Source organism: Pan paniscus, chromosome 22, assembly GCF_029289425.2.
Source record: "Pan paniscus chromosome 22, NHGRI_mPanPan1-v2.0_pri, whole genome shotgun sequence".
NCBI lineage: Eukaryota > Metazoa > Chordata > Mammalia > Primates > Hominidae > Pan > Pan paniscus.
Genome location: NC_073271.2, coordinates 32,475,282 through 32,491,815, shown reverse-complemented (window position 1 = coordinate 32,491,815; position 16,534 = coordinate 32,475,282). Strand labels below are relative to the sequence as shown.

Here is a 16,534-nt window from a genome sequence, read left to right as displayed (position 1 = left end):
GGAGTTTGAGATCAGCCTGGCCAATGTGGTGAAACCCTGTCTCTACTAAAAAGACAAAAATTAGCTGGACATAGTGGCATGTGCTGTAATCTCAGCTACTCAGGACGCTGAGGCAGGAGAATCACTTGAACTCGGGAGGTGGAGGTTGCAGTGAGTCAAGATTGGGCCACTGCACTCACTCCAGCCTGGGCAACAGAGTGAAATTCTGTCTCAAGAAGAAGAAGAAGAAAAAAAAAAAAAAAAAAAAATATATATATATATATATATATGTATGTATATGTATATTAATCAAAGATTTTAAAAGGGATAAGTCAATTTCTCTCACGAATCTTGAAAGACATAATCTAGAAAAATGAATGACTCCATAACTAAAGGATTAACTATACTTAAAAGCAGAATTGATGCCCAAAAAAGAACATAATTAACTGTATTAATGAGGTATTAAGTTAATATTGGTATTCTGAACAGGACATTTACCATACCTGGCTACCCCTAATATTTTTCAGGAATGCACATCTCAAGACATTGGAAGAACCAAAAATGCCCCTACACAAATCCATATGCCTCCAGGAGGCCCTCTCCTCAGTTGAGAACCAGTAGAATAACAGACACTCAATAAGAACAGAATTATTTTTAAGTGAAAGCATTCCAATCTAGCAATTGGCAGCTTTTTTTTGAGACAGAGTCTCGCTCTGTTGCCCAGGCTGGAATGTGGTGGTGCAATCTTGGCTCACGGCAGCCTCCGCCTCCTGGGTTCAAGTGATTCTCCTGCCTCAGCCTCCCACCACCACGCCAGGCTGATTTTTGTATTTTTAGTAGAAACGGGGTTTCACCATTTTGTCCAGGCTGGTCTCGAACTCCTTGACCTCAAGTGACTGACCCACCCGCCTTGGCCTCCCCAAGTGGTGGGATTACAGGTATGAGTCACCACGCCCAGCCAACTGGCAGCTTCTTAAGGTTTAAATGGCCCTGGACTCCACGACTACATGTTGGATGATATAACTCACCTCACTTTTATACTGGTCCCTCTCAATACTGCATTTGTCCAGTTGTCTAAACACATCGTCAAGCTGCACAGCCATCTCATCCATTTCACTTTTACTCTCATTATTGGAACACTGGCTGCATTCAGCCTTTACATGTTGCAAAGCACTACATTGTTTTTTCAGCCTTTCTATTTCTTCCAAAGCTTGCTGATACTGAGATACCATATGGTCTGGACTTTCAGATTTGCCATTAATACTTTCAAGTAAAAATACAGCATCGGTTTCAGTGGACTGATGGCAAGTTTCTTTCTTAACATACTTGTCATTCATTTCTAGTATCCTCTGTTGTAACACTTTGATTTGATCAGTAAACATATGACACTGTCTTTTATAATTCTCTTTTTCCTCAGTGACAAGGAGTAGCTGGTTTCTCAGTTCTTGTAATTGGCAGCCTGCATCATCTGCAGATTTATCGGTGGTTTCCTGGGTTTCATGTATCTTTCCTTCAGCTTCTACACAGGAGGGCAGAATCACTGCATCATTTCTTACATCTATCTCGTCTTCAACAGTTTCTTCTTTTTTAACAACTAAACTTGGTACTTCAGTCTGGGTAGCTGCAGTATTTCCCTGGTCGCATCGGGATGATGAGGTGCTTGTTGAACCAGTCTGGCCACAAGGTTCACTGTCACCCACAAGCTCAACCTGAACACCACCTTGCTCAACGTGACTCTGTTCTGATTTCATGTCAATATCATGATCTACTGCAGGTTTGGGGGTACTGTTTTCTTCTAAGATGATGACATCTTCATCATCGTCATCACCTTTATAAACTGAATTTTCAAACTGACTACTCAATCTCCGATTCTTTGCATTCAAAATTGAGGAACGAGTAGAAAGTCTCCGTTTCAAGCTGAAAAAAATTTTATATATAAAACATAAGATTATAAAATATGGACAAAATAGATGACCTTGAAGTAATCATTCTAACAAATGCAGTATTGTAACAGTTTTTTTGTTTTTTGAGATGGAGTGTCACTCTGTCGCCCAGGCTAGAGTGCAATGGCACAGTCTTGGCTCACTGCAACCTCTGCCTCCCAGGTTCAAGTGATTCTCCTGCCTCAGCCTCCTGAGGAGCTGGGATTACAGGCACCCGCCACCACGTCCAGCTAATTTTTATATTTTTAGTACAGATGGGGTATCCCCATGTTGGCCAGGCTGGTCTCAAACTCCTTGAGCTCAAGCAATCTGCCCGCCACAGCCTCCCAAAGTGCTGGGATTAGACACATGAGCCACTGTGCCCAGCCTGTAAGTTTTGCAATACTAAGAAATACCCAGACTCATTTTTTAAAGTGATGCATTGTATAGTACCAATCACTGATTTAATGAAGTAGAGATTATTTTCTCTTTTTACAGATGAAGACAATGGACTATTGAGATCTCTTTGAAGTACCAGATCTATTTACTGCCAAACATCTCTGCATTTGATCACCTCCAGGCATTTCAATGTACACATTTCCAGAACAGAATGCTACCCACCCCGGCCCCTTCTTTGTATTCTTCAGCTCGGGGAATGGCACCACCATTTTCATTTGCCCATAATAATTTTTATCAGTAATCAGTGATCAAAGATAAGCCATAAAGCAAACCAGTATTTCTTATCCTTTCATATGAAATAATTTTATCTGAATTACAATTGCCCCAATTTCTTCATTTGCATCATTCCCTGTTCATTCATGTTAATATGTGCATAGTTCACATTTATTTATCACCATTTGATTGCCTTTTTCCACACTTGGAGGAATATTTGTACTGGTTTGCTATTTGGGCCTTGTGTTAGACCTCCTAGATCTCAGGAAGGATTTTCCTCTTTTTTGGACTGTCTCATACTGGGCGAACACAGCCTGCAACAGCATCTTAATGAAGGGTACACAGAACATAACAAATGCAAAGTTTTGCATGATGAAAACATCTTTATTTCTCTCTCAAGTCTATTGCTAGCTTAACTGTTATATAGGCCTCCAGGTTGAAAAATTATTTTCTCAGAAATTTAAAAGCATCATTCCATTTTCATCTGCCGTTCAAGTGTTTCTGCCATTCTAATTCCTCATCTCTTGCACATACATAATCAGTTTCTTTCTGAAAAAATCTTTTATTCCCTGCGTTAAAAAATGTCATGATCCTATGTCTTTGAGTGGCTCTCCTTCCAGACATTATGCTCTGTAGTTAGTGGAAATGCAGTTTTTCTGGTATGATTTCCCATTCTGGAAGGCAGCTATGTTTGCTACACCATACCAGTGCCTACGTCCCATTCTGAAACTCCCTTATTCAGATGGTGGCTTTCCAGTACAGATACTGTATCTTTTCTTCTTTCTCTATCTTCCGACTGTTAAGCTTTTCATTCTAAATGATTTATTTATTCAAGTCTACATCACTTTCCCCCAATAAATTTCACAATGTTTTCTTCTATTCCCTTTGTTTCAGTCTGCTGTCCCATGTGGGAGATGACACATGTGGCTATCCAGGGCGATCTGCGTAAGAGTGAAACTGACTAGCAGTAGTTAGGGCTGAGCTTGTGATTCAAAGGGTGCTCAAACTGCCATCATCATTTAGGGCTTCTCTCTTGGAGCCCAATGAGGAGGGAAGGGTGGATTTCAGTATCCAAACTTCCCCTTACTCATTCTGTTTCAAAACAATGGCTCATGTACATCTTCAGCAGTAAAAACTGCTCCATAAAGTAAATTCCCTATCTTCTGACAGAGGCAGAGAAAGGGCACTCACCAGACTTTGCAGGTTGGAAAGAGGTCTCGACTTTAAGTTTCCAACCAAGCCTCTGGTTCTCACCCCTATCTATCTTCCACCTTCAGCAGTCCCCAATGCTTCCAAGTTAGGAGACTTTCTAGGGACCTGTGGCGTAAACTGGTTTCTACCATCCTCCAGCAGGCTTAGGTTTCAGCTTCCCTTGGTTTGCTGTATCAAGTACTTCTTGCTTACTCTGCCCTGTTTAATGTGGAGTTACTCTATTCTTTTTCTTACCAAGCTCATTCCTATTTATATTTCCTAAGACTTAGATACACCCTTTCCACAAACTTTGGTTTATAAATTTGAGAATATGGCTTTAAAAACTGTTTAATACGCCGGGCAAAGTGGCTCACGCCTGTAATCCCAGCACTTTGGGAGGCCGAGGCAGGCAGATTGCCTGAGCTTAGGAGTTTGAGACCAGCCTGGGCAATATGGTGAATCCCCATCTACACTACAACACAATAAATTAGCAGGGCATGGCGGTGTACATTTGTAATCTCAGCTACTCAGGAGGCTGAGGCAGGGGAGTTGTTTGAACCAGGAGGCAGAGGTTGCAGTAAACAGATTATACCACTGCACTCCAGGCTGGGTGACAGAAAAAGACTCTGTTTCAAAAAAAAAAAAAGTTGTTTAATCAAAAATTTCCCTCTTTATTCTTGTCTTCCATTTTGATGACGGCCAACTTTTAAAAAATTTTCTTTGCAGCCATAAAAAAGAAAGAAATAATGTCCTTTGCAACAACATGAATGCAGCTGGAGGCCTTTATCCTAAGCAAATTAAGGCAGGAACAGAAAACCAAATACTTCATGTTCTCACTTATAAGTGGGAGTAAGTGCTAGGTACACATGGACATAAAGATGGGAACTATAGACACTGGGGACTACTAGAGTGGGGAGAGAGGAAGGGAGGTGGGCAGGGCTGAAAAACTACATATTGGGTACTATGCTCAATAGCTGGGTGATGGTATCATTCATACCCCAAACCTCAGGATCACGCCATATACCCATGTAACAAACCTGCATGTACCCTGAATCTAAAAGTTAAAATCATTAAAAATACCTTTAATCTCTTATCTGTAAACTACAAAACCATCCTTACAAAGAAAAGCCAAAAATATTAAGGAGAACTGTAAAATATGAGTTCTTAATAAAGTAGCAATCCAGCTCCAAAATGAGTGTCCAATACACAGGTTATAAAGAGCAAATTGGCCGGGTGCTGTGGCTCACACCTGTAATCCCATTACTTTGGGAGGCCGAGGCAGGCGGATCACCTGAGGTCAGGAGTTCGAGACTATCCTGGCTAACACGGTGAAACCCTGTCTCTACTAAAAATACAAAAAATTAGCCAGGCATGGTGGTGCGTGCCTGTAACCCCAGCTACTCGGGACGCTGAGGTGGGGGAATCACATGAACCAGGAGTCAGAGGTTGCATTGAGTTGAGATTGCACCATTGTACTCCAGCTTGGGCAACAAAAGCAAAACTCTGACTCAAAAAAATAAAGAAAGGAAGAGCAAACTATTCTAGAATATGCCCTCTTTGATTTATATATGCATAAAGGCAGTTAGTTATTTATAATCTTCCTTGGGGTCAAAAATTCCTTTGAGAATTTGATAAAAGTTACAAAACGTCTCAAAAAAAAATCTGGCCCCACTATCTTAGAGAAGCTTGTTTCAATGTTCCTCTTTGAATAACGAACATCAGTATAGTCAGTCTGATCCACTAGTCTGTAGACATCACGTTCATTCTTCTTCACTTTTCTTCATTCTATTAAATTGGAAGAGGCCATCTACAAGACTACTGTTTTCAGAACTTCAGGAACCAACGTAAGTACCACCTCATCACAAAGCCTTCGCTGATCAATCCAGTCAAGATGGCTAACTATTCAATTCATGCATCACTTTCTCTTTGTCCCTTCCTTCTCCATCCACTCCTCCAATAAATTAAGTGCCTACAGTGTGCCATAGGCTTTGCAAAGAACTTCCGGATCACTATAGTGTCGTACTGTTAATTGCTTCATTTTATTTTATTTTTTTTTTTTTTGAGATGGAGTCTCACTCTGTCACCCAGGCTGGAGTGCAGTGGCGCGATCTCGGCTCACTGCAACCTCCGCCTCCCAGGTTCAAGCGATTCTCTTGCCTCAGCCTCCCAAGTAGCTGGGATTACAGGCATGTAACGCCACACCCACCTAATTTTTATATTTTTAGTAGAGACGGGGTTTCACCATGTTGGCCAGGCTGGTCTCGAACTCCTGACCTCAAATGATCCACCCACCTTGGCCTCCCAAAGTGCTGGCATTACAGGCGTGAACCACCGCGCCCGGGCTGCTTCACATTTTTTTAAGTCCTGATCATCTTAAAAGCAGGAATTGTCATACTATACAGAAATTCAAACAGGTGAGAATGCGATCAAACTCTACAATGAATACAATTAATGCTTTTTTTTTTTTGAGACGGAGTTTTGCTCTTGTTGCCCAGGCTGGGGTGCAGCCTCAGCCTCCGCCTCAGCCTCTGGAGTAGCTGGGATTACAGGTGCCCGCCACCACGCCTGGTTAATTTTTTTGTATTTTTAGTAGAGATGGGGTTTTGCCATGTTGGCCAGGCTGGTCAATTAATACTTTTTAACGAATTTAACAGGTGGCAGAAGTAGGGTTTAGCCTAAGTTTAGACAATAAAAGCAAGACAATTTGTCCTGAAGATTTTCACATTCATGGAACCTACAATTCACAATGGAACCTACAATGATCCCGAATTGCATCACTGTCATAGAAGTGTCAAGTAAAGGCTCTGTTTAATATTCCCCAAATGGAAAACCAATCTTAGCCACTGACCTGTTGCTCTCAGGTTCAGATTGGGGTGAAACTTGATGATTATTTAGAAGTCTTGTCGCATAAGAATTTGTTCCTTCTGAAAGATGTCTTCTTGGAACACTTTCCTTAGGAGAAGAAAAGCTTGGAGTTGAAAGAGCAGTTGGCCGAAACAACAGTTCAGCATTAATCTGTTGGAGGGAAAAATCATCACCTTAAAGGAACTATTTCTAGTGTGACATGCCCAAAACACAAGATATAATCTTCCTCTTCCCCCTTATCCCAGAAGACACAAAAACAATTCCAAACATGTAAATTCCTTGTGCTATACCAGGAATCAGCAAGTAAACCAATGAACTAAATCCAGCCTGCAAGTAGGCTAAGAATGGCTTTGTATTTTTAAAAGGTGTGAAGAAACAAAGCAACAAAACAAAGAATATGCAACAGAGACTTTATGTGGCCCACAAAGCCAAAAAGATTTACCATGTGGTGACCTCTTTGCTACTAGACTTATCAAGACCCAAACTTCTCAAGCAAGAAGTACAACTGCCTACTTGCGTTCAGATGGCCCCTGATTTACAATGGCATCAACTTTATGATGGTGCAAAAGCAATACCCATTCAGCAGAAACTGTACTTCGAGTACTCAAGTAATCATTTTTGTTTTGTTTTTCACTTTCAGTATTCAATAAAGTTCATGAGATACTCAACACTTTATGATAAAACAGACTGTTAGATGACTGCCCAATGTAGGCTAATATAAGAGTTCTGAGCACAATTAAGGTAGGCTAGGCGAAGCTATGATATTCAATAGGTTAAGTGTATTAAATGCATTTTTGATAACACTATTTTGTTTGTTTTTTGTTTTTTTGAGACAGAGTCTCAGTCTGTTCCCCAGGATGGAGTGCAGTGGTGTGATCTTGGCTCACTGCAACCTCCATCTCCCAGGTTTAAGCAATTCTTGTGCCTCAGCCTCCTGAGTAGCTGGAATTACAAGTGCCTGCCACCACATTATTTTTTATATTTTTAGTAGAGACAGGGTTTTGCCATATTACCCAGGCTGGTCTCGAACTCCTGGCCTCAAGTGATCGCCCACCTCACCTTCCCAAAGTTCTGGGAACACAGGCATGAGCCACCACGGCTAAAAACATTTTCAACTTATAATGGGCTTATCAGGATGTAACTCTATGGTAAGCCTAGGAGCATCTATACTCAACCAAAGCTCTTTTAACACAGTAAGTATTAAGACAGAAGAGAGAGGCCAGGCAGAGTAGTCAACACTGGGAAAAAAACTATGGCTTTTGTCCAGGTTAGCACTAAAATATGGCTTCCTGGGTGTTCCTGGGATGTCTTCCTTAACTGCTTATCTAACAGTACAATTTTTAAAGTTTGTTTGCCTTTCCTCAGAAGATACCCAAGTAAACAATCAAACTAACAGTTTGAATGATGTTGGATTAGGAAGAGTTGGAAAGGTGGGCAAGCAGAAGTACAAGAGAAGAAAATGAACTAAATAAACCAAATCCCTTTGATATGTATTAAACTTTAACATTCACTATTGATTAAACTAAGCACTACACAATATAAGACACAGCTATAAAATGGAAAGCTTGGACAGGTGTGGTGGCTCATACCTGTAATCCTAGCACTTTGGGAGGCTGAGATGGGAGGATTACTTGAGGCCAGGAGTTCAAGACCAGCCTGGTCAACACAGTGAGACCCCATCTCTATTTTATTTATTTTTTGAGATGGAAGTCTCGCTCTGTGGCCCAGACCGCAGTGCAATGGCACCAATCTTTCTCACTGCAACAGCTGCCTCCCAGGTTCAAGCAATTCTCCTGTTTCAGCCTCCCGAGTAGCTGGGATTCCAGGTATGTGCCACCACATCCAGCTAATTTTTGTGTTTTTAGTAGAGACAGGGTTTCACCATGTTGGCCAGGCTGGTCTTGAACTCCTGACCTCAGGTGATCCACCCGCCTCGGCCTCCCAAAATGCTGGGATTACGGGTGTCAGCCCCCATTTCTATTTAAAAAAAAAAAAAAAAAGAAGGCTTAATTACCCGAGGGATCATTTCCGGTTGTCTGATCCTGAATTTTTCCTTGTTGCTTTAAAATAAAGATGAAAAACATGTTGTTATTTCTCAATCCCATTTCCCAATGACATACCTGCCATTTATGCAGTTACTAAGGTACTCTGAACTCTGCTTCTATTTCAATATAATCAGCAGTAAGCCCTTCAGGAAATACTTTCTACCTTTTATCTCAGTAGCACCCTAATTTCAGCCTGAATTTTTCCATCCTCACCGGTATAAACTGCAGATCTTTGGTGTTTTTTTCTCCACTAAGACCAGATAACTCAGTCCAGAATCACAGGCTTTTGAACTAGAACATCACATAGGTTTTTTCTTTTGAGAGGGAGTCTTGCCCAGGATGGAGTGCAGTGATGCAATCTCGGCTCACTGCAACCTCTGCCTCCCGGGTTCAAGCAATTCTCCTGCCTCAGCCTCCCGAGTAGCTGGGATTACAGGCGTCCACCACCATGCTCGGCTAATTTTTGTGTTTTTTGTAGAGACAGGGTTTCACCATGTTGGCCAGGCTGGTCTCGAACTCCTGACCTCAGGTGATCCGCCCAACTCAGCCTCCCAAAGTGCTAGAATTATAGGTGTGAGCCACCACGCCTGGCCTGTCTGGGATTACAGATGTGAGCCACCACACCTGGCCTTTTTTTTTTTTTTTTGAGACAGAGTCTCACTCTGTCGCCCAGGCTGGAATGCAGTGGTGTGCTCGGCTCACTACAACCTCTGCCTCCTGGGTTCAAGTGATTCTCCTGCCTCAGCCTCCTGAGTAGCTGGGATTACAGCATGCACCACCACACCCAGCTAATTTTTGTATTTTTAGTAGAGAGGGGGTGTCACTATGTTGGCCAGGCTGGTATCAAACTCCTGACCTCAAGTGATCCACCCACCTCAGTCTCCCAAAGTGCTGGGGTTACAGGTGTGAGCCACCACACCGGCCCACATAGGTTTCTATACTTCCAATACTATTGCTGGATTTCACTAAAGACTAGTACACTACAAATCAAAGCCACCTGAAAGGCTCTTAGTAACCTGGCCTTCTGTGTGTGGTAGATTAGCCTGAAGTCTCCACTGGCTGACTATCCTTATTCAGCATCTGTCCCACTTCCACTTTCTTTTTTTTTTTTTTTTTAAGATAGAGTCTCGCTCTTGTTGCCCAAGCTGGAGTGCAGTGATGCGATCTTGGCTCACTGCAACCTCTGCCCTCCAGGTTCAAACGATTCTCCTGCCTCAGCCTCCCGAGTAGCTGGGATTACAGGCACCTGCCACCACACCCGGCTAATTTTTTGTATTTTTAGTGGAGATGGGGTTTCACCACGTTTGCCAAGCTGGTCTCGAACTCCTGACCTCAGCCACCTCAACCTCCCAAAGTGCCACATCCATTTTCCATTATTCCCATTCACATACTCTAGCTAAACTGAGCAAATGTTTGTTCCCTGCACATTCTCATCGTATCCATCCTTCAAGGCCTATTACAAAAATGACCTCCTTCATGAAGTTCCCTGATCTATTTCTGCTCTCCCACCCACCAGACAGAACTACTCTCCCTATGAGCTTCCTTAAAGCACTGGACCAGAGCTTCTATGGCACTCACCAACACGTAACTGGTAAAATTCATGCATCACCTCTTCTGTTACACCTTCTCTATAAGCTTGAATGGGGGAGTATTCACTAATGATTCCTCTGCATACAGCTCAAAACAGCAGACTGCTCTTACACAAAACATCCGCACATATGGCAGCAATAAGCATGAAAGAAACAGCAGGTATCCACAGCATAAGTTTTTGTTTTTAAAGCCCTTGATATTACGCACTCCAGATTATAAACTTTTTCAGTTACAGGTGCTTTACCTTGGAGAAGCATCAAATAATGTTGCCAAGGCATCACTGTTCATGATCTGGGCATTATTACCCACTATACATCAATACAACACTCACGTCTTTTTGTAGGTTTTTTCATAAGTGGGATGTACCAAATCCTCATCTTCAGGTTCTTCTGGAACCTCACAATTTCTATTCAGAAAAATCACATAGGAATAACATGTCACCAGCGCCTATTCATACACTGTGAACAGTACTTTCCGTCTTTCCAAAAAGGGTACTACCAACTCTATGGTACCTGAACTGTGGGTCAGGGTTATTGGAGCAATACCATTTTTCAGGAAGTTGATCCATCCCATCAGGTAATTTCCGCCACTTTAGACAGGCATCACACTGAACCCATGTCTGATCAGGACGCTTCCTGTCCCAAAACAAGAACAAAATATTAACACAGAAATATGGACCCTAAATACTTCATCAGATGTTCCACATCATTTCTACCACAAGATGCCGTTATTTAATTCCTTTCCTAAAAATTATGACATAACCCTTTCAAAATTAGGCTGGGTGCGATGGCTCATGCCTATAATCCCAGGAGTTAGAGACCAGCCTGGACAACATGGTGAAACCCTGTCTCTACAAAAAAACACAAAGATTAACTGGGCGTGGTAATGCACACCTGTGGTCCCTGCTACTTGGGAGGCTGAGGTGGGAGGATTGCTTGAGCCCAGGAGGCAGAGGTTGCAAAATCATGCTACTGACCTCCAGCCTAGGCTACAGAGTAAGACCCTGTCAAAAGGAAAAAAAAAAAAAAAAAAAAGGGAGAGGAAAGGAAAGGAAAAGAAAAGAGAAAAGGCAAGGCAAGGCACGGTAGCTCATGCCTATAATTTGGGAGGCTAAAGCAGGAGGGCTGCTTGGGCCCAAGAGTTTGGGACCAGCCTGGGCAACACAGTGAGACCCTGTCTCTACAAGATATTTTTTAGAAATACATTTTAAAAACAACTATTTTGAGCTGGGTGTGGTGGCATACACCTTAGTCTCAGATATTCAGGAGGCTGAGGTTGGAGAATTGCTTGAGCACAGGAGTATGAGGCCAGCCTGGGCAACATAGTGAGACCCCATCTCTCAAAAAATAAAACACAACCATTTTGGTTACCTTCAAAAGATTAAAAGTCACAAGCCAATTTGAACAATGTGACTTATGTCTTAATAGCATTAAATTTTTTCTATAATAACTTAATATTTCAAATGCCTTGCCCTGAACTTTATGTTTAGTGTCTACAATGTTAAATCTACAATATATTGTATTTATTAGCATAATAAATCACTTAAGTCCAGAAAACAGAATTCTGTTGTTATAATTTAAGTAACTTTAAATAAGACACTTTTGCCCTCTTATTTCTGAATAACTAAAATTAGTATACTTTTAGTTTACAAAATGCTTTCATATTTTTCTCATTTAAAAATCAAGGCTGGGCGCGGTGGCTCATGCCTGTAATCCCAGCACTTTGGGAGGCTGACGCAGGTGGATCAACAGGTCAGGAGATCGAGACTACCCTGGCTAACACGGTGAAACCCCATCTCTACTAAAAATACAAAAAATTAGCCGTGCGTGGTGGCGGGTTCCTGTAGTCCCAGCTATTCAGGAGGCTGAGGCAGGAGAACTGTATGAACCCAGGAGGCAGAGCTTGCAGTGAGCCGAGATTGCGCCACTGCACTCCAGCCTGGGCGACAGAGCGAGCCTCCACCTCAAAAAAAAAAAAGAAAAATCACAGTAATTCCTGTAAAGAACTTGTATATATTCTTTTATTTTTTTAATTATTTTTTGCTTCTACTTTATTTATTTTTTTAAGAGATAGGTCTTACCACGTTGCCCAGGCTGGTCTCCAACTCCTGAGTTCAAGCAATCCTTCTGCCTTGGCCTCCCAAAGTGCTGGGATTACAGGCGTGACCCACTGGATACAGCCTATGTAGACTTATTTTACATATGAAAACTTCACCTTAATGTCAATAGCTTTTTAAGTCTAGTTTTATTTCATTTTATTTATTTTTTTTGAGACAGAGTTTCACTCTTTTCGCCCAGGCTGGAATGCAATGGTGCAATCTCGGCTCATTGCAACCTCTGCCTCCCGGGTTCAAGCTATTCTCCTGCCTCAGCCTCCCAAGTAGCTGGGACTACAGGTGTGCGCCACTATGCCTGGCTACTTTTTGTATTTTCAGTAGAGACGGGGTTTCACCATGTTGATCAGGTGGGTCTCAAACTCCAGACCTCAAGTGATCCGCCCACCTCGGGTGGCCTCCTAAAGTGCTGGGATTACAGATGTGAGCCAACGTACCTGGCCTGCTTTTTAAATCTAGCTTTGAAAAAGCATTTAGATATTTATAAACAACTTCAAAACAGGATGAGCGCGGTGGCTCATGCCTGTAATCCCAGCACTTTGGGAGGCCAAGGCAGGCAGATCACCTGAGGTCAGGAGTTCAAGACCAGCCTGGCCAACATGGTGAAACTCTGTCTCTACTAAAAATACAAACATTAGCCAGGCGTGGTGGCACACGCCTGTAGTCCCAGCTCCTCGGAGGGCTGAGGCAGGAGAATTGCTTGAACCCGGGAGGTGGAGGTTGCAGTGAGCTGAGATTGCGCCACTGCACTTCAGCCTGGATGACAGAGTGAGACTCCATTTCAAAAAAAAAAAAAAAAACCAAAAAAAAAAAACCCAACCAACCAACCAAACAAATCCAAAACTTCAAAACAATCTAGAGGTTTATAAAGCATAACTTTATACTTTATAAACTCCTTGTCTCAGGAAATTACCACTGTTAATTTTTAAAATACTAGTAGAAATTTTCTATGCTTATAAAGTATGCATGTGTATACTGACACGTTAAAAAAATACAAGCTGGGCACGGTGGCTCATGCCTATAATCCCAGCACTTTGAGTGGGAGGATCACCTGAACCCAGGACATTGAGACCAGCCTGGGCAACACAGGGAGACCCCACCTGTATAAAACTTTTTTTAAATATAAAAAAATTGAAAAGTACGATGGGAAGTCTATACACTGAGCTGCATCTTTCTTGTTTTTCATTATATATCTTGGTTATCTTTGTAATAACGTATAAATTATGAATATGTATAATGTATAAATTATGTATAATAATGTATAAAGAACACACAGATAAAGAACACACAGATATTGTTCATTCATTCATTTATAGGACTGTTATCCTGTGATGTGTTATTAAGTGACTGTCAGGCATATTATTTAATTCATATAATTCGAGGAGGCAAATGCTCTTAATGTTCCCATTTTATACACAAGAAAATGGAGGCTTACAAGAGGCCAAGTAATATGTTCAATGTCACATGGCTACTTAAGCAGAATGAGAATATGAACTCAAGTTGGGTTTCAGCCCCATCATCCTAATGATACACTATACCAGTGTTTTTCAAACTATTATATAATCCATCCATAGCATCTTAAAATGAAATAACATTAACATGCATCACATATGGGTAAACATTGTTTTATGGATGTTTTGTGTGCATGTATACAGGTTTACATTCTATTCACTGATTTTGCAGTGTGCTAATTCAGGTTGCAGAATTTATTCCTATGAGTTACAGTCCTAAGTTTGTGAAACATTGTACAATCCCGTTACTCTCTAATACCACATCTTGATATCTAAGTGAAATGATATGTTTTAAAAATGTACTTACTGTATATCTTCAACTGGCAAATTTAGAGGATATTCTGTATTTTTCTTCACTTTCATTTCATTCCAGTAATCATTCAGCTTTTCTCCTAGTGCTGTTATTGTAAGTCTTAAAAAGTAAATCATAAAATCAATTCAAGAAAAATATTCTTTTCAAACATAAGATAAATCATAAATAATCTAGTAATGAGTACATAGACACTGTGAAGAGAAAAAACTCCAAAACATATAGTTAATAAAGAACATTCAAGGTATAGGTGACCCTTGAACAACACAGGTTTGAACTGCACTTATACACAATTTTCTTTCAATAAATTAGAAAATTTTTTAGAGTTATAACAATTTGAAAAAAACTTCCAAGAACTGCATTGCCCAGAAATATCCAAAAAATTAAGAATAAGTTAGATATGTCATGAATGCATAAAACATGCAAATACTAGTCTATTTTATAATTTACTACCATAAAATATACACAAAGCTATTTAAAAAGTTAAAATTTATCAAGACTTAAGCATATACAGACTGTAGGTGGTTTCATTTGCAGTCAAGAGAAATGTAAACAAAGATGCAGTCTTAAATTATAACTGCATAAGATTAATTATACACATACAATATTATTATAGTAATTTCATAGCCACCTCCTGTTGCTATTTTGATGGGCTCAAGTTTTTTATTTGCTTCAAGTGCCTTATGACATGCTTATCTCCATGTAAGCATCTCCAAGAAATTTTATATTGCAGTAAAAATCGTTTAGTGCAATACTGTAAACCTTGAAAAACACCACAGGACCCACACGAACTGCCACTAGTGATGCCAGTTGTTTTCCCAAGAAGCAAAGTCATAATATAAGAAAAAGTATAAATTGCTTGATATGTAGGTTGAGGCGCCTGAGTAGCTGGGGCCACAGGCACTCGCCACCACACCTGGCTAATTTTTTTTTTTCATTTTTTATAGAGACAGGGTATTGCTTTTTTGCCCAGACTGCTCTCGAACTCCTGGCCTCAAGCTATTCTTGTCTCAGCCTCCCAAAGTGCTGGGATTACAGGGATGAGCCACCATGCCCAGCCTGTTTGAACAGGTTTTTAATGCAAACAAAAGTACTCTATTCTGGGAAAAAAATGCCACGAAGAACACTTATTAGCAAAAAAGAGGAGCATAAATCAGAATTTAAGTCCAAGAAGGGACAGGCTAACCCTACTGCTTTGTGCAAATATAGTCAGGTTTATGATCAGGACTGCCATTATCTATAAAGATGCTAACCCTTAAGCCTTGAAGAGAAAAGACAAACACCAGCTGCCAGTCTTTTGGTTGCACAAATAGAAGGCCTGGATGAGAAATTCTTTTTCTGACTGGGTCTATTGATGCTTTGTTCCTGAAGTCAGGAATTAACTTGCCAGTAAAGGACTGCCTTTTACAGTTCTTTTGATATTGGACAAGGTACCCTGGCCACCCATAACCCCATGACTTCAACACCAAAGGCATCCAAGTGGTCTACTTGTCCCGAAACACAATGTCTCTAATTCAGCCTCTAGATAACAAGGAGGGTCATAAGACCTTTAAGGCTCATTACACACAGCAAGTCTACGGAAAAGATTGTTAACGCTGTGGAAGACAATTCCGACAGAGAAAACATCATGAAAGTCTAGAATAACAATACCACTGAAGATGCCATTATTAGTACAGAAAAAGCTGTGAAAGAAATCAAGCTCAAAACAATAAATTCCTGCTATGTCCACATGTTGTGCATGACTTCACAGTATTTACAAGATAGCCAGTTGAGGAAATCACCAGAGAGATTGTGGATATACAGGAAAAAAAAGGTAGAGGGCAAAAAGTTTCAAGATATGGATGTTGCAGGAATTCAAGAGCGAACAGACACCACACCTGAGGAAATCAACTGAAGCCTACTTGATGGAGATGAGTGTTTCTGAACCAGTGTTAGACAGTGAGGAAGAAGACAGAAGAAGCAGTGCCCAGACAACAAACTGACATTAGACAATCCAGCAGTTGGGTTTCAATTATTCAAGACTGCTTTTGATTTCTTTTACAACATGGACACTTCTATGATACAGGCACTGAAACTGAAGCAGACAGTGGAAGAAGGATTGGTACTGTACAGAGATATTTTTATGAAAATAAAAATGCACTGGGCACGGTGGCTCACGCCTGTAATCCCAGCACTTTGGAAGACAGAGGTGGGCGGATCACAAGGTCAGGAGTTCAAGACCAGCCTGGCCAATATGGGGAAACCCCATCTTTACTAAACATACAAAAATTAGCCGGGTGTGATGGCGTGTGCCTGTAGTCCCAACTACTCAGGAGGCTGAGGCAGAAGAATTGCTT

At 41.0% G+C, this 16,534-nt stretch overlaps 1 protein-coding gene across 3 annotated transcripts in view; it reads right to left on the bottom strand.

The window, feature by feature from the left end:
• Positions 1 to 16,534, bottom strand: part of MORC3 (MORC family CW-type zinc finger 3) — a 56,529-nt gene that overhangs the window by 5,739 nt on the left and 34,256 nt on the right. For all 3 annotated transcript variants that reach the window (XM_055105278.2, XM_055105280.2, XM_055105279.2), the window contains 6 exons: positions 14,196 to 14,300; positions 10,777 to 10,899; positions 10,596 to 10,670; positions 8,644 to 8,689; positions 6,613 to 6,779; positions 1,008 to 1,896 (listed from right to left, as the gene is read on the bottom strand). In XM_055105278.2, coding sequence (XP_054961253.2) covers positions 1,008 to 1,896; positions 6,613 to 6,779; positions 8,644 to 8,689; positions 10,596 to 10,670; positions 10,777 to 10,899; positions 14,196 to 14,300 — 1,405 coding nt within the window. The remainder of the gene's footprint in view (positions 1 to 1,007; positions 1,897 to 6,612; positions 6,780 to 8,643; positions 8,690 to 10,595; positions 10,671 to 10,776; positions 10,900 to 14,195; positions 14,301 to 16,534) is intronic.